At 40.0% G+C, this 24,063-nt stretch overlaps 1 protein-coding gene across 2 annotated transcripts in view; it reads left to right on the forward strand.

Moving 5' to 3' along the window:
• The window catches only part of Usf3 (upstream transcription factor family member 3), a 55,800-nt gene that overhangs the window by 9,377 nt on the left and 22,360 nt on the right, over positions 1–24,063 (forward strand). Inside the window, exons 2-5 of one of the 2 annotated variants that reach the window (XM_021662763.2) lie at positions 17,125–17,243; positions 18,867–18,931; positions 20,209–20,237; positions 22,872–22,954. In XM_021662763.2, the coding sequence (XP_021518438.1) occupies positions 18,885–18,931; positions 20,209–20,237; positions 22,872–22,954 (159 nt within the window). In that variant the 5' untranslated portion in view covers positions 17,125–17,243; positions 18,867–18,884. The remainder of the gene's footprint in view (positions 1–17,124; positions 17,244–18,866; positions 18,932–20,208; positions 20,238–22,871; positions 22,955–24,063) is intronic. The other variant, XM_060370461.1, reaches the window with a different exon arrangement.

Below are 24,063 nucleotides of genomic sequence, written 5' to 3' on the forward strand. Positions count from 1 at the left end.
TTTCTAAATTGCATTATCCACTAAAAGGAACAAAGTTTTCTTACAGCAGGGACAGGGAAATGCAAAGTGTACCTCAAGCATCTCATGGTATCCAAAGAGAGGTGTGTTTGTGTGTGTGTGTGTGTGTGTGTGTGTGTGTGTGTGTGTGTTTAGAGCACAATAGCCAAGGCTTGAGCAATTTCAGCAATAAAATAACTTTAGCATTGAATTATGACTCAAAATAAGATACCCATGAGCCCATATTGATATAAAGTAATGGTTGAATACATTTCTTACAGAATTCTAGAAAATATATTTAGACAGTCTTTTCTCTAAGACAGAAAAATTAATTGCTTCTGGGTGTGAGCTGGCCTACCAGTCAGTGTTTGGGAGAGCGCAGAAGGCAAAAATATAACATTACTTGAGAAGTGTTTCAGGAATTTTGAGGGGGGAAAGGACAAAGATAGTATTTTTATAACTTAAGTCATACAGTATTATCTGAATAGCTTATTATAAATATATTTTATTTGCATAATGAAAAAAGTGCGAGTTAAGTAACAAACAGAAAATGGGGCAGTAAGGATTGAGACCTTAGTGCTCAAATCCTGGGAAGGCTATTTTTTGCAGCTCAAAAATGTTTGGAATTTCTGAAAATTACAAAGCTTTTGGATTCAAACTAGTGCCAAATCTTACCATGTGAAGAAATCTGTAAATCTCATTCATGCTTCAAGTAAGTTTTCTCAAATCAATTTTGGAAAGAACCCAAAGCTAAAGATTGAATTTGGAGTAGCTGAAGGGTGGTGAGAAAGTACCTAGACTTAAAAGCAACCCGACCCAGCACCTACTAGGTGCTTAGTTTTATCCAACGACCTGACACAAACTAGAATTCCCAGGAATAGAATCCTAATATGATGAAATCTTTAGATCCTGGGGATGAGTTTTGATTGTGAATTGGTGCAGGAAGATCCAGATCATGGTAGGCTTCCTCATCTCCTAGACCAGGCATTCTGAAAAGATAGAAGAGGGGAAAGAAGCTGAGGGAGCAAGCAGCCAAGCAAGGATACATTAGTCTAGCTGTAGAGGCAATGTGGCCTGCTTCAAATTCCTGCCTTCACTTCTCCTCAGTGGTGCACTGTGACCTGGAACTGAGAATTAATTAACACTCTTTCCTAAGTTGATATTGTCAGGACATTTAAATCACAGCAACAGAAATGCAGTAGAACGAATACCTACCATAGCATACCTGTGTGAATTGGGCATTTCCGGCATGGACTCTGTGGAGCCAGAGAGCACCATTGGCATACCTTAGAAAATTCCGATTCCGCTATGACTGGGGCTCGTTCCGTCAGAGGCACACCTGGCTGCTAGCTTCTGTTCACAGGTACTTTTGATAGCTAAAATGCATCTAGTCAGCAAACACATTCATGGCAAGGAGGAATGACTTTCACATATATTCAAACAGTGGTACTTGCGGCTGGAGAGATGGCTTATTGGTTAAGAGGACTTGCTTTTCTTCCAGAGGAACTGAGTTTGGTTCCTAACACCCACACCAGACAGCTCACAACCGCATAAAACTCCAGCTCTGGGGGATCCAACTCCTCTCTGTGGGCACTTGGACACTTGTGGCACATACATACACAAGTACACACACGCACACACACACACACACACACACACACACACACACACAAGTCCTTTAAAAAGTGATTCTTAGTTGAGGTGCATTGGCTAGGGAGCTTTTAAAGATAGGGTTTCACTATGTGTTCCAGGCTGGCTTGGAAATTTCTATCTCATGGCTCAGTCTCCCAAGTCTGGAGATTACAGGTGTATTCCACCTGTAAGTATGCTTTTTACAGCAGTGCTGGGGAAACCAACACTAGTCAGTGTTTTGTTTAATCAAGAATTGTATAAACAGTATAAACAAAAAAGACCAAGCCAAACACATGAGTTAATCTTAGAGAAATTAAGTTGGATATGACATAAGGGAGTTTTTGTCCCAAAATATCCTCAAAGATTTGAGAAACTGCCATTACTATAAATTAACAATGATTGCTGTGAAAAGGAAGTGAGAATCAGAAAGTTTTCAGAAACTTAAAGCAATTTCTGAAATAAAAACTTCGGCAGCTGCACATATGGCACTGTGATTTAACCATTGACTAAACGAATTGAAGACCAGGGATTTTTCCAAAATTCTGTCCACACGACAAAGAAAACTTATGTGATGTTAAAACATGGGCTATAGACCTAGGGGAGGCCTTACACTTAGTACTAACATTCCAGACAGTTTTAGTGAGCCCCTGGTGGAAGCCAGTGGCAGGCAGTCGGTTGCTGGGCAGCAGAGTGTCTTAAACCTTTCGTAATGGGCAAGGGGAACATCATAGATGCTTGATAGCCTTTGTTTACTTAAATACTTACTATTTTAAGATTTCGTTTTAATTCTGTGCATATGTGTGTGTTTCTTGTGTGGGTATGTACATGTGAGTTCTGGTGCTCACAAAAGCCAGAGGTGTCAGATCTTTGGAGCTACAGTTATATGGTTGTGAGATCCAAACCCAGGTTTTCTGCACGAGCAGAACATACTCTTAATGGATGGGTCCTCTCTACAACCATTGCTTTCTTTTTTGAGACAGGTTCTTTTTTTAAAACTTCTATAAGATTTTATCATTCATTTTATGTTCATGCATGTTTTGTTCTTGTGTACATATGTATAATATATGTGTCTAGTGCCCGGAGAGGCCAGAAGGTTTCAGGTCCTCTGCAACTGGAGTTACAGAGGGTTCTGAGCCACCATGTGGGTGTTGGTCCTCGGGAAGAGCACCAGTGCCCTGCCACACAGCTACCACTGTCCTCCAGGCTCATGAGACAGCTTCCTGTTGTATAGTATGGGTTGGCTTGGAAGCTGTTTGTACCTCGGACGACACTGGAGCTCAGAGTCCACCTCAGCTTCCTGAGTGCTGAGATTTTCAAAGGGTGCATTACTATGACTGGCTGATGGTTTTCAATAGGAGGGATATCTGTTTAGACTTCAGTACTGTTGGTTTCTACACCTGCACATTTGATCAGCCACTGACTGAAAATTCTCAGAAAAATGGTTTTTATCTGTAGTGAATATGTGTGGGTCTTTACCTCAGCACTATTCCTGAACAACACAAGCCAGTTACTATTGCCTCTCCTTTCATCTGTACTCAGTCACAGGCTTGCATGACACACTTTAATTCTAAGACCCTATTGCTGCAAATAAATAAATAAATAAATAGATAGATAGATAAATAGATAGATAAATAGATAAATAAGGTCATCTGCCAAGACTTCCCAAAGCCTGGTACAAAGAGCTCAAGTGCCCGGTTTTAAATAAATACCACCCACTTGAATTGGAGAATCTTATGAAACAAAGAGGGGACAAGCTAACAAATATCCAATATGATACATTTTTTAATTATTAAGGGCATTTAAAATATATATATATATATATATATCCTGAGAAAAATAAAGAGGAAAACTTTATTAGATACATATAAATAAAAAGAGTGGGAAGAGGAAACAGGAATGTGAGTGTGTGAGTAGTTAGACCATGTGACTGGAATAAATTCTCGTTTCAAAAATGTATTTCAGATTGTACACAAACAAGTCTCTAGATGTGATAGTCAGACATAAATCAATGTGGGGAGGTAAGAAAGGTGCCACATGCCAGGCAAATGTGGAAACAAAGTCCATGGTAACATTGTTACCCTACAAAGCTTAATTTCAGATAACAGACATTTTATGTCTACAATGTTTACTATGATTTTGTTCCTAGGGAGCTACTAACATATACTCATTGCATATGTAAGAAAAATATATACAGTGGCCACAAGAGATGACAAAATTTTCTTTTTTAAATTTAATTTTATTTTGTGTGCATTATTGTGAGGGTGTCAGAATTGGTGTTACAGACAGTAGTGAGCTGTCATATGGGTGCTGGGAATTGAACCTGGGTCCTTTGAAAGAACAGACAGTGCTCTTAACCACTGAGCTATCTCTCCAGCTTCTAAGAAATTACAAATTTCAAATATCATTTTTAGTTTAAAAAAAAAAAGAACAAAAAGGGAACAAAAAATTAAGTATTTCAACATGGAAAGTGTTTTATTTCATGTTATAGAGTATACAAAAATTAAAACTGGGGTCTAGAAAGATATCTAGATAGCTAAGAGCACTTGTTCTTGTAGAAGATTTAGGCTCAGTTCCCAGCACCACATGGCGGCTCCCAACCATCTTTAACTCTAGTTACCGAGTGTCCAGTGCTCTCTTCTGGCTTCCACAGGCACTGCATATATGTGGTGCATAGAGACAACACATACATATAAATTAAGTTAAAATATGTGAATCTTTTTATTCCCAGACAGGGCCTTACTGTGTTGCCCTAGCAGTCTTGGAGCTCACTATGTGGCCTCGAACTCACAGAGATCCTGCTTCTACCTCCCAAGTGCTGGCGTTAAAGGTATATGTCACCACCACCCAGCAAAAGTGAATCTTTTAAAAGAATTAAGTTTATAAGGAAGAAAATGTTCCTTATTAAGTTTATAAGGAAGAAAATTGAAGCCATAAAGAAGGTTTTTGAGATAGCGTCTCATATGTAGCTCAGGCTATCCTTGAACTCACAGAAATCCCCCTGCTTTTACCTCTAGCATGCTTCAATTAAAGGCTTATGTCACCACACTCAACTCATAATGATTTTGGTTTGTTTTTGTTTTGAGACAGGGTTTCTGTGTAGTGTTGGCTGTCCTAGACTTGCTTGTAGACCAGGCTGGCCTCAAACTCACAGAGATCTGCCTACCTCTGCCTCCAAGTGTGCCTCCCCGCCCAGCTCCTCATAAATGATTCTTAACATGTGAATGTATTTTCTTTCTAATCATATTTGTATGTGTGCTCATACATTTTAAATGTGTATTTTAGTTAATTTTTGTTTCTATGATACAATACCTTGGCTAAAGCAACTTGAAGAGGAAAGTTTATTTTGGCTTACAGTTCCAGAAGGAGATTCCCTGATGGTGACTGAGGCATGGTAGCAGGCAGTAGGAACAGGAAACTGAGAGATCACAGGAAGCAGTGCATGGGAGCCTGGGCAAAGCAGAAAACTCTCAAGGCCCATCCCTAATGATCTATTTCCTTCAGCAAGACTCCACCTCCTAAAGGGTCCTTGACTTCCCCAACAGCATCACCAATTGGAGTTAAATGTTCAAATATGTGAGCCTATGGATAACATTTTTTATTCACACCACCATAAGGTATTTAAGCATTTTTTTTCCAGCATAATTTTCAGTAGGAAAAGGGGGGTGGGGTGGATAATTTAGCTATTTAAAAGAAAAAGGTAAGTGTTTAGGTATTTGAAGTAAATGTGTGATGGACATCCGGAAAGACATGGTGTCCATCACACATTTCAATGTAAAAGCTGCTTCAAACATACCATGGTTTCATTCTTACAAAAATTTCCATGTGAATTAATGTAGATAATCCTATAGAAAGCCCAGAAAACCTTATGCCAAATTGATGTCCAATGGGATAACATAGGATGGGTTAGATACTGGTGACTGCTTTAATTCTGGGAGGAAGGGGTTGGCCTATAGGGGAATATAGGAGATATTAGGAGTATTTTATCTATCTATTATCTATTTGCTTATTTTTGATGTGTTCTTGTTTTATTTATTGTTACTTATTCATGTTAGAGTGAACCCAGGGCCTTGTACCTGTTAACTGTGTACTTCTGAGCCACATCCCCAGTTCCCTTTAACAATGACAGTGTTAGATAAAACATTATAGACTGAGGCCAGAATTGAACCTTGAAAGAATGTATTGAAATTGATCTGTATTTTAGAGTAGAAATATATTTTGTTAAAACAATTACAACAGTGTGTGTGTGTGTGTGTGTGTGTGTGTGTGTGTGTGTGTGTGTTATTCAGTAATTCTTGTTCTGTTCTTCAGGAAATATTACATACATTTATAAACGTGTGTATGTTCTTCCCATCCTACAGATAGGTGTTTTATACACACTTTGAAACAGTTTTTATATAATAATGTTAGTTTTCTGGGACGACTATAACAAAATACCATAGCCCATGGGGCTTAAATAACAAGAATTGTTTTCTCACAGCTCTAGGCTAGCAGTCTACCTACCATTCCAAGTGTTGGCAGAGTGGGTTTCTAATGCTTAGCTTGCAAGCTGGGCTGTTTTCTGTCTTTGTAACAGTGTCTGCAGTGTCTGTTTCCTAATGTCCTCATAAAAATGGCACCAGCCATGTGGATTACAGTACACTCAGAGGCTATTTTAACCTTTTAAAGGGTCCCCTACTTCACTTCCTTTTTTCCTTTCTTTCCTCCTTCTTTTTTCTGTTTGTTTGTTTGTTTGTTTGTTTTGATTTTTGAGACAATGTCTCCACTCTGTAGCCCTGGCTAACCTGACACAGAGATCCCCCTGCATCTGCCTCATGAATGCTGGGATTTAAGGTGTGTACCACTGTGCTTGCCAGAGCCCTATTTCCAGGACTTCAACATATGCCTTGAGTAGGGGACACCATCTAGCTCTCTCAATAGAAAGGTAAATACTGTTGCACAGTCATTCTGTTACATGGTGGAAATATTAGGTTGAACTATTTGAAAGCAGAAACAGGGCTTAGGGATATCACTCAGTGTAGAGCCCTTGCCTCATATGTGTAAGGCCCTGGGTTTCATTGCCAGTACTCCAGAAAAAAGAGTTTCAGATGGTTCAGCATAATACTATGGCATTTAATCAGTGCCTTTTTGATGAGTCTTTCAGGTATTTTCTTCTCAAAATTAATTCAAATGACACTGTAGTGAATATCCTTGAATAAATGTGTGGGGTTTTATTGTTGTTATTGTTGTTTGTGCACATGTGAATATACCTGTAGGGTGAAATTCTTGGAGTTGCTGCATCAGAGGGGAGATAATGTGTTTCTGGGGACCACTTGTGAGTTGATCAAGAGGGAGCTGGCCTGGGCTCCATGTGGCAAGCTCTCCTGGCAGGGACAAGGCTGTCTCAGCAGAAAGGACTGGTGCTGGGAGACCAGAGGTGGAGTGGGAGAGAGTGAGGAACTAAGTGGTACCCGCATCAAGGGAGCTGCATTCAGATCTTCTGAAGATTACTATCATATAATTATGATCAATAAGGAGATCTGAACTTGTAGTAAAAAGTACTCTGTGCTACTTGAATTTTCTTTTTCTCCTTTGAGACATGGTCTTAATATGTAGCTCTGACCTGGAACTCACTGTGTAGGCCACACTGACCTCAAGCTAAAAGGATCCGTCCACTTCTGGCTCCTGTGTGCTGGGATTAAAGGCATGCACCTCCTTCTCTGGACTTATTGCTTGAATTTTATGTGGTCTCTTCTTTTGCCCACCTTTGATTTCTGTGTGGTGGGGTTAAAGGCGTACACCACCATATCTGACCTTATTGCTTGAATTTGATGAGGCCTCCTCTTTCAGTGTGACAGCTACTAAAATGCACACAAATAATTGCTTGTACATATGTGGGGAAATGTCTGGAATTGATTCCAGCAGGTGTTAAAAGTAGAGGGGCATTGGCACTTCATGAGATAGCTGTCTTATTTAAAATTTTGCAAGGATCAGACAGTATTTGTGCAACTGAACTATTTATTTATTTTATTTATTATTGTTTTTGTCTTGTTTTTCCAAGACAAGGTTTTTCTGTGTAGTCTTTGCTGCCCTAGACTCAATTTGTAGACCAGGCTGGCCTTGAACTAACAGAGATCTGTTTGCCTCTGCCTCCCTTAGTGCTGAAATTACAGGCATGTGCCACTGCGCCCAGCTCTAACAATTGAAATTTTTTTTTTAAAGACAAATATTTTAGTCTTCCCCCATCTTACGCTACTTACACAGGTCTCATTTTGCATTTATTTGCAGACATTAGGAACAAAGTGGTGGTATCTCTATAGGTCCTATTAATAAAGTTTATTTGGAACTTGTGCCACAACAGTTCAACAGCATGATTAAGGCTACACACCCCAGAGTGGCCACAGGTGTATGCAGCGAGGGAAGAGAAAGTTGCACCTCAGAGCTGACCATGATCAAGTTAAAAACACCTGACACAATACTCGTGCTAAGAAATTCCCTTCAGGTCACTACGAGCATGAAAACAATGGAGAGATTCTGCAGACACTCTGAGAGTGTTACAGCAGTGTGCTGCGCTAGGAGTCAGGTCAGACTCAGCTTAGTGTTAACATCAAGCCCTTAGGAGAAATAAAAAAACAATCTCCTCTGTCATTTATATATGCCAAGAACTATTCACACTTAGGGCTGGGCAGGGCAGCCAGGGAGCTGAAGAGGCTCTACACCTGGAAGAGATGCTTAGTCGAATATTGAAGGCCTTTCCGTCCGGTGTGCACCCACCTTCTGGCCGTAAGAATGTCATTATCAGCTGTTAACTAAAACCAGGAGAAAGCAATGCAGGTCCCTGGGAACCTCATCCTTCCCGAAGGGAAAATGCTCTGCAATTGAATTTTTAAAGAATCCTTTGAGTTCTTTTTTAGTTACAAAGTAAGTTTTATGTTAAAAGTATTTGTAGTTTATAGCAACAAGAGAAGAAAAGCTATAGTATGTCATACTGTTTACAGTGTGTATTCCTGAAGAGTGGAGCTGTGTAGCAAAGAAAGTTTCTCTTAAACTTTATACATTTTTTTAAGCTTTGAAAATAGTTTTTAGGCTAAGAACTGCCTTGTGTAGTTTAAAAATAAAATTAAAAAAATAAAAACAAAGTTTAAAATTGTATGTAGGAAATTATACTTTTGGTTTATTTCCATTTTCCAGACACAGGTTGGCTGAGATTCACCATGAAAGACAGTTCTAGTCTGAGGGCAGGAGTTTATTATTCCACGTTCTTGTAACATGTGTCATAGCAGCTCAGCTCTGACATTAGCACTAAACATGATGGTGATGTGATTGATGGGAAAGGGCCAACAGACACTGTTGAAAGATGCAAGATCTCTTTAAGGGCAGAGCAAATCGGGACTTCAGACAGACAGCAGTTACATGAAACAGAAAACAGCGTGACACATCAACAGGTCTTTATGTCCTCTCTTGGGTAGAGAAAGCAGCTGCTGGAAACAGGTGTAGGTGAACGGTCCTCCTTGGTGTGACAAGCACCACTGCTCTGTACCTGCAGGACATACAGAAAGGCTGTGCTCTACATAACAGTATTTTGGCCAGAGATATCACCCAATGAAGATGGAGCCTTGTTAGTTTGCATAATATACTTGATGGTTTGCCCCAGGGCAAAGTCATTTAAGCCTTTTAAGGCCAGAATGTGTCCTGGTCATTAAACAGTATACGAGCCTATGTCCAACAATTTCTAGATTAAATGAGTTAAACCATGTGGAACTAGTAAGAGCTGTTGTAGATTAAAAAAAAAAAAAAAGTGTTGGGCTATGTGATGTTTATTATTTGCCCTATGATTATCACAGCGGTATTTATTTAACCCACTATCTCAAATAAGACACAGACACCTGTTAGATTTATAATTGCCTTATTTATCTTGGGCTGGGCAGATATTTCACTTACACTATCTTAATATCCTCACCATCCATCTTCCAGCCCCCATCCAGTGCCATTGCCTTAATCATCCTCATCTGGACTACCTTTCATCCATAATCCCATGGTACTTGGTTTTATTCTTTATCTGGGCCTTTCCAAGCCATCATTGGAGTTCTTTCACTAGTCCTATGTGGTTCCTTCTCCACACTAACCCATTGTGGCATCCTCCTTCCTCCTCTCTTCCCATATGTCTGTTTCCCATGATTCTCTTTTGAACTCAAAAGCCTGGGAACCTTAGCCATACCTACCTTATTCTGTCCTGCACAGGTATAGGCTGTTTAATCAACCAATCAGGTATGTCTTAGGCAAGTTTACGTAACAAGGATATGTGTAACCAGATCTTGAGGGCCAGCATTAGAACAACCCCCGACAGAGGACATTTCAGGAAAAGAGGTTTTTAACCCAAAATGCTGGAGAAGACAGCTGCAAATAAACACAGAGGGCAAAGTTGGCCAAAGCATTAAGTAGGATGGTGAATGACAGCAGGTGGCTGTGGGCTTAGAACTGCTGTAGTGCAGCTTTGAGTGTTCAGTGAAATGGAGAAATGCTTTGTGCTCAATGTAAAGAAGTGCTTGTGCACTACCATTTGTGAAAGACTAGAGGCAAAAAGAAAGAAAACTTCCTGAAGGGTCCACAGTACTTGTTGAGAGATGCAGTAGAGAATAGTATTTCTTTGTTTCCTAGGCATATACATTTAGTGTAAGGAAAAACTAGTAGAACAAGGTGATCAAGGTAAGTAGAGCTCCTTTTGTTGTTATAGAGCAGAAAACTTGATCTAAGCCTGAGATTTAAGTTTAGTTGTAGCATAATTTCCATGAGTCACACTTGTCTAGAAGGTTAAAGTCATTGTGACTTAGGAGGTTTATACTTCGGAAGAGTAAGAGGACAGGGAAGGCAAGAGAAAGCACAGGAGAGGATAGTAGGGAATTAATATGATTAAAGTATGTTATGAGCATGTGTGAAATATCATGGTGAAGCCTGTTACTTCATACAGTTGATATATACTAATAAAATCTTAAAGAGACAGTTTTTAAAAAACTGTATGTGTAATCATTCCATAAAACATTTTAGAATGCACTAAACATTAGAAGCCAGAAATTAAAGATTAGAGGCTGAAAACATTGTCTTTAAGTAAGGTATCATAGCCTTTTTAATACTTTATTCATCTGTCTAACTACCTACCTACCTACCTATTTCAAGGCAGGGTCTCTCTGTGTAGCCCTGGCTGTCCTAGAACTTGCTATGTATACCAAGCTGGCCTCAAACTCAGAGAAATCCACCTGCCTTTGCCTCCTGAGTGCTAGGATTAAAAGCTTATGTATTTTAAAGGTTTATTTTTATTCTGTGTGTATGAGTGTTTTGCTTGCACGTGCACCGTGTGTGTAGCGGCCACAGAGACCAGAGGAGAGCATTGGATACCCTGAAACTGTTGTGTTTGTTGAGACAGGATTTATCCTAGGTCAATCTTAGTTTACTAGCCAGACTGGCCTCAAACATAGACCAGTCTTCTTCCTCTCTAGTGTTAGCTAACAGGCATGTGTGACTCACTTTTTCTTCCTTTCCCTTCTCTTCCCTCTACTGTCCTTTCTTCTCCTTTTCTCTCCTCTCCCCCTCACCTTCTTATTTATTTATTTACTTTTTTTTTTCTTTTGAGGGATGACCCTGCTGCCATGGGTGTGGGTCTGACAACAGGGTCATCTTCCAAAAGAAAGAAAGAAAGAAGAAAAAAAAAAAAAAAAACGGACAGCTTATGGGAGATGGGTCTATCCTTTCAGGTGGGTCCTAGGGATCAAACTCAGAACAAGAGTGGTCAACTTAGTGATGAACACTTTCACCTGCTGAGCCATCCCCTCCTCTTTTTTTGGACAGGGTAGACCCACCCATTTGGCTTTTAACTCTTTATCCTCCTGCTATTTCTGTCTCTCTAATATTGGAATGATAGGTCTGTACCACTATACCTAGAAGCTTCACTTTTTTAGTGCATTTTTTTTTAGGAGGCATTGCATGTGAAGGCCTGAGGATAGCTTGCAGGAGTCCTTTCTTTCCTTCCATCATGTGGGTTCTGGGGTAGGGGTCAGGCTGTCAAACCTGGAGGCAAGCATATTTGGCCACTGTGCCACCTCACCAGCCCATTTCACTTCCTTTATGCTGTCATTTGAAGCACAAAAGTTCTTACTTTCAATGAAGTTCATTTTATTTTTTTTTTATCACTTGTGTTTTTGCTCTTATATCTAATTTTGTAAGTGTTGTTACATTGAATATTTATTTTAAGTTACATGTATATGTATGTATCTGTAACCATGTGCATATATGTATAGTATCCACTGAGGCCATAAGAGCATGTCATATGGAGTTAGTTACACCCATGGACTGCCTGCAGTGGGTGCTAGGAACTGAACTAGGGTCCTCTGCAAGAGCATTAAGTGTTCTTAACTGTTGAGTTACCTCTCCAGCCCTCATTTTGCATGTGATTATCCAGGTGTTCCAACTTTTTTTGTTAAAAAAAAAAAAAGAAAAAGAAAAAGAAAAAAAATCTGTTTTTTTTCCTCCTTGAATGGTCCTGGCTTCCTTGTCAGTTGGTCTCTAATGTAAAGGTTTGTTTCTGTGCTCTGAACTCTGTGTCATTAATCTGCATGTTGATACCATTCCATTCTGATTGCTGTAGCTTTGAAACTGGAGTCTTCGGCTTTCTTTACCTTCCTACTCTTTCCTTTTAAACTGTGTCAGTACTAGAATTGCAGTTTAACATTCTAACACTTTCTGTTTGTTTGTTTGTTTGTCTGTGTAGCCCCGGCCGTCCTGGACTCTCTTTGTAGACCAGGCTGCCCTCAAACGCACAGAGATCTGCCTGCCTCTGCCTCCCACGGGCTGAGAGTGAAGGTGTGGACCACCACCACCCAGCTAAGATGCCAACACATTTGAAGCAAGTGCTTTGAATGTTGTTGTATGAAAACAGTAAATTCAGGTTGCTTCTGTGCTGCTTTGCTTTCTAAGTTTCCTCGCCTGAGGTGTTAGCTCAGACCTGCAATCCTAGCACTTGGGAGGCTGAGGCAGAGGCTTCAGATCAAGACCAGACTGGGTTATAAAATAAGTTTTGATGCCAATATGTGCTTGATAAGACTGTTGCAAAACAGAGAGAGAGAGAGAGAGAAGAAAAAGATGACTGAGGTGCGTTTGTGTTTTGTGTCCAGTCACTTAGTGTCTGCTCCATGTGGTTTTAGTTTGCTTGCAAAGTTGTATCACCATCATAGTCAACTTTACAACATTTTTATCACCTGGAAAAGAAACTCCAAGACCATTAGTTGTTTCAGGAAACCTGGTTTGTGAAAACTGGCCACCAAAGGGAGCAAGTTATGGGACTGACAGGCCAAGGGAAAACCATAAACAAATCCAGGATTTCACAAAGTGCAATTTATTAGTGAAGAGGAACCTGCTTTGGGCATCAAGAAGACAAGAAGATCCTAGTACCCTCAGGCAGGAGGGATGAGTCCAAATGCTAAGCTAGATGAAACTATGCAGATGTAGCCTTCCATTGTCCACAGTGTATCTGGGCCTTTTAGAAAAAAAAAAAAAAATCCCCCATGGAAGTAATATGTCATTTGCTACTTAGAAAACTGCCCAGATGCCAGCAACCAGCACAAAATGCTCAGCAAACTTTTAGTGACTGTCTGTCCTTACGGTGTTTTTAATTTGTGCCAGTAGCACTTAGAAGACAAAATGGCAATTGATCAATAGAAAAAATGGATAAACAGCCAATGTTATAAATTTCATACACAGTTATAGGTTCATACTTAGTAATAAAAAGGAGCAGACTCCTGGAAGAAAGTATACACACTTCCATTAAACTGAGTGCAAGCGTGCCACAAGAGAGTTCCAGCTAATACATCTCTATAAGTCCAGTGGAAGAAACAGGAAAATAATTAGCTGTAAAATTGGAAAAGGGTTGACTAGGGAAGGCCAAGAAATAACATCGCCTGCTGGTAATGTCTGTAGTTTGAGGAGGACTGGGTCACAGAAGTGTGTTCACCTGTCAAAGCCCACTGAATGGTGTGCTTAAGATGTTTGCAGTATGTGTGTGAATTTTACCTCAAGGGAAAAGGGTCATAGAAAATCCGATTTGATGAAGGAGATCTGAGGACCATCACTGGGCCTGACTCTGTTTTTTTTTTTTTTTTTCTGTACAGATATAATAACTCATAGATTATTAATACAATATTTTAGCATTTATCTTTAAAAATTCATGGCACTTTAACTATTTTAAGGAGTATGTTTATTTAGTCATATAAATATTGTATTAAAAATGCCATTTGAACTGGGTATGTGACTCAGTGGTCTAAGGCCCTGAGTCATTTAAACCCCAGTGCCAAGAAGAGAAGAAAAGCCATTCATTAGTAGTTTGTTTGTTAAGTAGACAAAGATTTATGATACTGTAGTCCTTTATTCTGGTTATTTTTTCAACATCAGCAGTGTAAATTTTGGATGGCTCAGTCAGTAAAGTACACGCTGTGCAAGCTGAGAATCCAAGTTCATATCACCAGCCTTCATGTAAAAGCTAGGCATGGAGCACATACCTGTAATTCCAGTGCTGAGGGGAAAGAGACAGGAATACCTCTGGGCTCTGCTACTCAGACAGCTCAGCTAAATCAGTGGCCTGGAGGTTCAGTGTCTGTCCACCAACCTCTGGGCCCTCGCTTCTATCTCTGTCAGGAGCTCACTCTGTAGCCCTGGCTGACCTGGAATTCATGATCTTCCTCAGTGCTGTGACTACATCCATGTGCCACCAAAACAAAGATTTTTGTCAGGTCCAGATTGTGTGTGTGTGTGTGTGTGTGTGTGTGTGTGTAAGCGTGAACTCCCATGGGGTTTTTTAAAATACAGAAATATGTCATCTACAAATGGGAATAATTTTTTTCTTTATTAATTACACTTTATTCACTTTGTATCCCCCCTGTGGTTCCCTCCCTCCTCTCATCCCAATCCCTCCCTTCCTCCACCCTCTGCATGCATGCCCCTCCCCAAGTCCACTGATAGGGGAGGACTTCTTTTCCTTCCTCTGATCCTAGTCAATTAGGTCTCATCAGGAGTGGCTGCATTGTCTTCTTCTGTGGCCTGGTAATGCTGCTTCCCCCTCAGGGGGAGGTAATTAAAGAGCAGGCCAACCAGTTCATCTCAGAGACAGAACCTGTTCCTATTACAATGGAACCCACTTGGATACTGAACTGCCATGGGCTACATCTGTGCAGGGGTCTTAGGTTATCTCCATGCATAGTCCTTGGTTGGAATAGCAGTCTCAGGAAAGACCCCTGTGCTCAGAGTTCTTGGTTCTGTTGCTCCCCTTGTGGAGTTCCTGTCCTCTCCAGATCTTACTGTTTCCCAATTCTTTCCTAAGATTCCCTGCACTCTGCCCAAAGGTTGCCCATAAGTCTCAGCATCTGCATTGATAGTCTGCAGGGCAAATGGGAATAATTTAACTTTTCTCTTTTTAATCTATATTCCTTTTAGATCTTTTTGTGAGTATGTGTACATATGTATAGTATGTATGTATGTGTGTGTATATGTAGGTATGTCTGTATATAGGTTTATGTATGTGCATGTGTGGACATGTACACTACCTGTGCATACACATATGAAGAACTGAGGTTGACTTTGACTTTATTTAATTGTTAAAGGAGAGGTCTCTTGCAGAACTTGGAGCGTATTGTGTCAGCCGAACTCGCTGACCAGTGAGCTTCTGGGCTCCCACTGTCTCCATCCGTGGTGGCAGAGGTCACAGGCATGTGCTGCCATACCCAGCTTTTTTTATGTGGGTGCTGAGAATCTTATGTTTACACAGCCAGCACTTTGCCCACTGAGCCACTTCCCAAGCCCTAGATGTAGGTTTTTTGAGAAGCCTCCACATTGATGTTTACAGTGGCTACAATAGTTTACACTCCCTTAAATAACATTTTTGTTAAAATTAGGAACAGCAGGAGAGTGACTACTTTCTTCACTCTTATTTATTATAGTATAAGAAGACAAGATAGAAAGCTTTGAATTGGGCAGTAAAGTGGAGAGTGATAGAGGAAGTTACCAGATGTCTTTCTGTGGCCTCTAAAAGTGGGTGCACTTAAACACTCATATGTGTACACCACACACACACACATACACACACACAAACCACACATATAGGAGTGCATGCATATGCACACACAAGGAAAAAAAAACTAACTAAAAATAAAATTTCCATATGTGTATGACCCACTCTTGATATATACCATTCCTGGGTATATACCCAAATGGTTATATCTGCTATTATAGAGACACCTGACCATCCATATTTATTGTTGCTCTCTTCATAGTAGCAAGGAAATGGAGTCAGCCTAGATGCCCATCAACAGATGAATGGGTGATGTAATGTACATGATAGAATTTTATTCAATTATAAAAAAAATTAAGTTATGAAATGTGCAGGAAATCAGTGGAACTGAAAAACATTATTTTAAGTAAGGTAACCTAGGCTCAGAAACATAAATTCCACATGTTTTCTTTCACCTACAGACTCATAGACGTGAAACCCACAGACAGAAAGTACTGGTACCTTCTAGATAGTCCTTTATGCATACTTAAGAAACATTATTCTAAAATAGAGCTGAGTTTCTCAGACTTTCTGAGCATAGAGAAAGAAGAAAAGAAAGGAGAAAGGGATGTCACCCAAGAAGATTTACAATCCTAGGCCCTCCTACCCCTTCTCACTTGTAGGTCTGGCATGAGGCTGTAAAGCATGTTTTTTGTTGCACACACAGGCCACACATCTTCAGCCTACCTTCTTAGCTCTGAACAAGTTGTCAGTCACTTCTACAAAAAAGAAGGGGTCAATGAGTTGGGGCACACCTAAAGCCTTTGCTGTGGGAAGACCAGAGTAAGGATCCTCCAAATTCACAAATATTGGATGGGCATGGCGGCTCACCTGTAATTCCAGCCTCTGAGGGTGGCTTCCAGAACAGCCTCGCTGTGGAGACTAGCCATATTGACTGCAAACTCTGAGTTCAAATGGGAGTCGTTGCCTCAAAAAGAGTGAAATAGAGGGCAACCAAAAGAACTGGCATCACCTCATGCAACTGCATTCACACATGAATGTCCTCATGCACACACATGTGAACACACACCACACAGTTCTCATACACATGTAGAGAGAAATAAAATTTTAAATAAGGAAAATAGGAAATAGAAGAAAAGATACTTTTAGAATTGAGGATAGGTCTTAATATTAGACATAAATGAGATCTGTGGGCAATGAAGGCCCAAGGGACCATGAGCATATAGAAATGAAGAGAGCATGTCTGCATGCTCTCCCTGACCTATAAGATCCCCTTTTAGGGGGTAGAACATGGGTTACCCATTGAAAAAAGGCTTTTGAGAATAGTTGTATCTGCTTGCCCTCCAGTGGTGGAGAAAGGTCAGGATTCTCTTCATGCCTCTAAAACTTGCCTGCCTGCTGTCAGCTGCCAGCGTCATCTCATGGATACCTGGTGGCTATGAATACTCATTGGTTTTTCTTTTTTGTAGTAAGAAGAAAATATAACCTATAGAGACCATCTTCTGGCAGAGGATGATAGATTTGAATCAGAAAGAGGAGGTGTTGGAAGCCAGGAATCCAAAGTGAAGAAACTCTGCAAACTCCTTGGGTGAGAAAGGAGCTGGGTTGCTTGTGTGCTTGCTTGCTGGCTTATCCCGCATTACTGTTCCTTGGTTATCTACTGGAGTGGTTCTTCAGGCATTAGGAAGCTTCACCAATTGTAAGGAGAAGGAAGTGCAGGAACAGTGCTGCTGAAGTGAGTTATTTTTGAAAAACATAATAGTTGGATGTGTATGTGTGCATGTCTGCGCATGCATGCGTGTGTGGACTGTCATGGCATGTGTGAAGGTCAGAAAACAACTTGCAGGAGTCAGTTCCTGTTTCTTCTGTAAGGAACTAAGATCATCAGTCTTGGTTGCAAACACTTTTACTCACTGAGCCATCTGGCTAGCCCTAGAGATGAGTTTTGACTACATATTCTCCACAGGCCATATCAGTCAGGACTTCCTGTCAGGCCCTCTCCTGTGTTTCTCCTTCAGACGCCCTCCTTTTTAGGGCTGGTACTTATTCTAAAATATCTTGTAAATATTCAGTGCTAACATTCCCTGAATCCTGATTGCTTCCAAGCACCACAGTGATGTACCTTCCTTGCATTATTTTAGTCCCTTCTCAAAACAACCCCGTTATATAGAACTGAGGTTCAGAAGGGGTTAGAATCTGCTCATGACCAAACACCTAGAAAGTGGCACAGCCATATTTTAAACTCATGCTTTCTGAATTCACCTCTATACTTAGTACCCCTTTTACCTTCCCAGAAGAAAAAGGGAAGTCATATATGTACCTTCTTCCTTGTAGCCAGCCCAACAGGTACTCTAGCTTGGTGGCCTCTTCTGGAAGGCTTTTACGATTCCTGGAAGTTAAGCATTAACAGTTTCATTATCAAACTCTGGAAAATCACAGAGGAGAAGGAAATCACCAGTAGTCTTGCTGACCTTGTATAACTCTACTTCACATATTAATGTTTCTGCCTCTGGGAATTCCCCATTTATGTGTATGTCTTCCTATAGGACATCTGTTCATAGCCAAGTAGTTGTGTATGCCCATAATCTCAACACTCAGGAAGCTGAGGCATGGAAATTACAAGTTTTTGAGGCCATCTCTGAACTCAATAGAGAGAGGGGGAAGAGAAAAAGAATGAAGGAAGAAAGGAAAATCCATTGTCTTCATATTTTAAATTTTGATAAGGTTTTCACACCCACATTTTAGTGGGTCTCCATTGATAACATGAGACTTCTGGCACTTTGAAGCTGAAGAAAGCCTCACCATGTTTTACATCTGCTACTTAAAATAGTGTGTGTCCTTCATTGTTTCTGGAGGGTGGTCTGGCCATGTGTCCTCACAGTTCATGCTGGCCAAACCCTTTCCCAGCTTTCCCAGTGAGATGTTACTCTGAAGCCCAGGCTAGTCTGATACTGACCATGCAGCCCAGACAGGCTCTACCCTCACGATCCTCCTGTCTCAACCTTCTGAGTGCTGAGAGTTCAAGCTTGCATCCTATTTCTTTATTCCTGTTTTCACCCATAATACCCACAGGAGTGTTTTTCTGTGTTAATTTGTATGTAGCATTTTGGTATTAAAATCGAATTGCCATTTGATTTCTTCAAACTCCAGAATGAGTAAACATCTTGGTGTATCTGTTTTGATATGGTTTTTTTTTTTAATCCCTTTGTAGGTTCCTATCACTGTCACCATGCCAGAAATGACAGAGCATGAGACGCCTACAAAAAAGCAACACAGGTGTGTATCCACAGCCCCAAATAATATCATGTAGATGGGTAGGAAACAGAATTAGTTTGCTAAACAGTCCTTAATGAACTTGCATTTGTATTCTAGAAAATGATTAATCTTCAGAACTATGTATGGGTGGATGGAAATAGATTTACTAAGAGATTCACATGGTTAAAATTTACCTCAGAAGGGTGACAAGTAAGAATGGTCATAAGTAGTTAAAACATATCAAATCTGTGTTACACATTTGTTTTCTAGGACATTTTCACTGGCATGCTGTATTCCTTTTGTAGATCCTCAAACGTTTAGATTGTACTTATTGTAACATTATAATCCAATAGTGACAATATACATAGCGTTACTTTCATTTTCTCACAGCCTCTTCTGAGTTTCTAGCACTTTAGGCAATGTCTGCGTAGAATTGTGTGGCCACTGCTTTTGATAACGTTAAAACTACTATATTCTCTTTCACCAAATAGCTCTTGGTGAAAGCTAATGTGTTAGGTAATTATGCAAAATGGGAAAGTCAATGTCTTTAGTACAAATTTTAAGAAAATGTAAGAGTTTGGATAACCTGAGAACACAGATGGAAAAGATGACTTGGAAACGGCTGACACCGTAAGTGTTGTCGCCACCACGTTTCCCTTGACGGGAATGGCAAGGCTGCCCCGTGCTGTTGCTCCTCTCTCCTACTCACTCCTGCTGCCGCTCCCAGCACCTCCCCTGCACATCCGCACTTGAATTACAGTTTCAAATAGTGAAGATTTTCTGTGATTGACTCTGTTCTTAGCGTGTGATTTCTGGCTATCAGTAAAGAATTGTTCTTACTTTTCAAAATTATGTCTATTAAATTTATCTGAAAGTATCTGAGCCAGGCATAGTGGTGCACGCTTGTAATCCAGCGCTCAGGGAGGCAGAGGCATGCAGATCTCTGAGTTCGAGGCCAGCCTGCTCTATAAAGAGAGTCCAGGAAAGCCAAGGCTACAAAGAGAAACCCTGTCTCGGAAAAAGGAAGGAAGGAAGGAACAAAAAAACGAAGAAAGGAAGGAAAGAAGGAAAGAAGGAAGATCTGCATTAAACTTTTCTTACTATAATATACACTTAATCTTTTTTCTTCAGGTGGTTTTTTATTGATGCAATAAATATGGTTTTATAAAATTTGTTTTCATGGTTATGTAAGAGTTTGGATAACCTGAGAACACAGATGGAAAAGATGAAAAAGATGAAACTAAAAAAATGCTTTTTTGTTATCTTCCTGTCATCTGTCTGTGCACTTTCCATTTCAGAAAGAAGAACCGGGAGACACACAATGCAGGTATGTGCAGCAACTCGAACTTTGCCAGGATCAGTTATGCCATGGTTGATTATAATAAGCTTTTATGTTGTAAACATGGAATTATTTGTTATATTTTGGAAAGGGCAAATTTATTGTTCTTATTGATAAAATATTCCAGAGCCTCATAGAGCTGACTGTATAACATCCAATTTATAGCCTATTTTGGATTTGTTATGAAATTAGAATATTTGGGGGGATATTGTTGGAAGGGGTTTCACCCAGGACATCGGGAGAATAGGGTTATGTCTGCACACTTTCCAGAGGGCAGCTCCCTGAGGAAGCTGAGCAGTGGGCTGTTAGCATGTGGCAGTCTTCCTTCTGAGACAGTCTCTCTGTGTGGCTCTGGCTGGCTGGAATTCACAGACAGCCACCTGCCTCTGCCTCCTGAGGGCTGGCATTACATGCCGCTATGCCTAGTGCATGTGGGCAGTCTTAGGTTGTACAGACTTCTATCATAAAAACATATGTATAAAAAATATGATCTTATCTCTAATGATAGAAGTACAGGCCAAAGCCAGGTAAGTATACAACATTAATTGTGTATCCATTTTCACTTTGGCATATTTATTTTGAATTTGTATTTATTTTGAATTAGAGACTGTATTCTGCACCAGAAAAAAATTAAAGTTACTTTCTATTACTCCACATCTGCAACTATAGATAGACATAAGGCAAGGATCTCTGGGGAGAGTTTATCCAGAAAGATACATTGAACACTGGTGGGATGAGTTTATCATCTTTGAAATTCACTTGGATATCAATGAGTACAATTTTTTAGAAAATTAATAAAGTAAACCATACTTAAAAACCTTGCAATCACTTATTAGAAATAAAGACGTATAAGATAGCCAAGAATAATTTATTATTATGTGCATGTGTTAAATTTTTATTATTTTTAATTATGTGTGTTGGTGTGCGCAGGTGCCCACAGAAGTTTAGAGCCCCCAGGAGCTGGAGTTACAGGTGGTTGTGAGCCACCTAATGTGTGTGCTAGGAATTGAATCAGGTTCTCTGGGAGAGCAGTACATGCTCTCAGCCACTCAGCCATCTCTCCAGCCCAAGAGGCATGTTTATACTTTTAGCATCTTATAGAAATTATTTAAATGAACTCTTTTGTAGTCTTACTTGTTTTAGAGTTTTAGCATGCCAGTCTGGAACATTTTGTCAGTTAATTAGCAAGTTGTCAATTGCCTTGTATACTAGATTCATTTCTGTTGCCATAATAAAATATCCTGACTAAAAGCAACATAGGGGAGGAACAAATTTAATTGGTTTACAATTCCAAGTTGATGTTCATCACTGACAGAAACTCAAGGCAGAAACTCAAGTAGCTAGTCACATGACATTAATGGTCAAAGCAAAGAAACAATAAATACATTCTTGCTTGTTTTCTGCTACCTTCCTCCTCTCATACACCATTCAGGATCTCTGCATACAGAATGGAGCACCCACCACAGACTTACTGCATCAATTTGTAGTTAAGACCGTCGCCCACAGATATGACCACAGGACAGCCTGATTTAGATAATTCCCCTTTAAAATTCTCTTTTCCTAGGTTATCTTAGGCTGTGCTAAGTTGATTGTTAGTGTTAGCTGGTACTCCCTGTTTCTAGAACAGAAAAGATCCTACCTGGCCAAAGTGGGATATCCCAGAAACGATAAACCAAACCAAACCAATGCCTTTTCTTATCTATTTTAAGATATAACCAATAGCTTCTATTCCATGACGGCCTAGTTATCTTACGGTAGGCATTTTAAGGTTCTTAAATTTTAAAGACAGTTCTCATTTGCTCAAAAAGAGGCAGCTTTTGTTATCAGTTGGGCTGTTGTGATGGCTCAGCAGGTGAAGGGGCTTGCCACTGAGCAGGTCAGCCTGAGCTTGACAACCGGAGCAGACGTGATAGAGAGAACTGACTTCAAAGTCACATCTGACCTCCATGTGTGTGTGCACATGCATGTGCACACACAAAGTAATTTAAAAACTACATTTGTTTATCAATAACTCTCTACTAGTTATTTGAATTATAATGGAAAGATGGCCTAATAATAACACATTATTGACAGTGTCTTTTATCGGTTTTTTAAATATATGTGGATGTTTGCCTGCACGCATGTCTGTGCAGCAGTTGTGTGCCCTGTGAAGCAGAAGTCTTTGCATCCCCTTGAACTGAAGGGACAGATGGTTGTGAGCTGCTGTGTGGGTGCTGGGAATCAAACCCTGGTTTTCCTGTAGGAACAGACAGTGCTCTAAACCACTAAGCTGTCTTTCTAGTCCCTTCTTTATCATTTCAGTATAGTTATTTATGATTTTCTTTACAATGCTTATAAAAATGATGCATACATTTATTTTTGTAACATTTGACTTAAAATATTGCATTCTTAAAAATCTTATATACAATCTTAGTCACTTATCTTTGGTGAATAATTGGCTTAGGGTTATTGGCTTAGGGTTCAGTTTATTTTTCCAGGTCCAGTGGAAGGTGTTCTGCCACTGACCTTTAGACCCCTCCTCCTCTGTATGTGATTTCATTACTGACAGTTCCTCTGTCCAGGGAAATGGAACACTTTGGCCAAGTAGTATAAGGGTTGGTAATCTGTTTTTCCTCTTTCTAGTGGAGAGGCACAGAAAGAAGAAAATCAATGCTGGAATAAACAGAATAGGAGAACTGATCCCATGCTCTCCTGCCCTGAAACAGGTTGGTGCCTCCCACTCCTCCCTGCTCTGAAGCAGTCCTGTGTCCTGTGTCCCTCAGAGTATCCTCCTATCCCTTCCAGTATCCCTTCCCTCACTCTGAAACACGTAGGCATCCACCATATTTTCTTTTGCTGCTTGTTAGCAGACAGTGCTCTCAGTTATTTTGGTTTCTAGGGTGATTTGTTTCCTGTCATTAATGGGGGGAGGGGTGTCAAGTTAATAGCCTCATTTTTCATTTGTTTCATTTTCTAGTTTGTGCTGCCCATGCCCTCATGGGTGTGGGGGTCATTGATTGGTCAACTGGCTCTCCATCTTAATTACTTTTGAGAGGACCACCCAACTGCCATTCATTACATGTCTGTTTCCATCCCCCACAACACTGGAGCTGCCTGCAGGGGTAGCTATGCCCGGCTTCATATGTGAGTTCTAGGGATTAGAACTCAGATCTTCATGTTTACACAGCAGGAATTCCTACCCACTGAGTCATATCTTCAGTCTTGTGTACTTTTAATTCTTTGCGCATTTTCAGTGTAATCTTAATGCAGTTTTCTAGGTGGTCGTGGTCAGATTACCAAATGACTTCTATTTGGCTTTTTTTCCCCCTCTGAGACTTCTAGAACCATCTGTCCTTGGGGTTTTTTTGTTTTGTTTTGTTTTTGTTTTTTGTTTGTTGTTTTTTTGTTTTTCTAGAGACAGGGTTTCTCTGTGTAGCCTTGGCTGTCCTGGACTTACTTTGTAGCTGAGGCCAGCCTTAAACTCAACAGTGATCCACCTGCTTCTTCCCTGAGTGTTGGGATCAAAGGCATGTGCCATCATGCCTGTCTGTGTCCTCTGGTTTTGTTTTGTTTTGTGTTTTTGTCCTGTGTTTTTAATCTTAACTAGTTGGTCTCTTCTACCTCTAGCAGTTACTTTTAAAGAGTTCTTTTTATTTATTTTTTATTCTGTTTTTTCTATCTCATGCCATATGCTTATTTCATAGAATCTCATCACTAAGTATTATATGGACTTAACCTAGAAATTTTATTCAATTCATTCTATTTTTCCCCTTTTCATTTAGATATTTTGTGTAAATAATAATAATTTTGTCTAAATAATAAGCCTTATTATTTA

Source organism: Meriones unguiculatus, chromosome 17 (assembly GCF_030254825.1).
Source record: "Meriones unguiculatus strain TT.TT164.6M chromosome 17, Bangor_MerUng_6.1, whole genome shotgun sequence".
NCBI classification, from domain to species: domain Eukaryota; kingdom Metazoa; phylum Chordata; class Mammalia; order Rodentia; family Muridae; genus Meriones; species Meriones unguiculatus.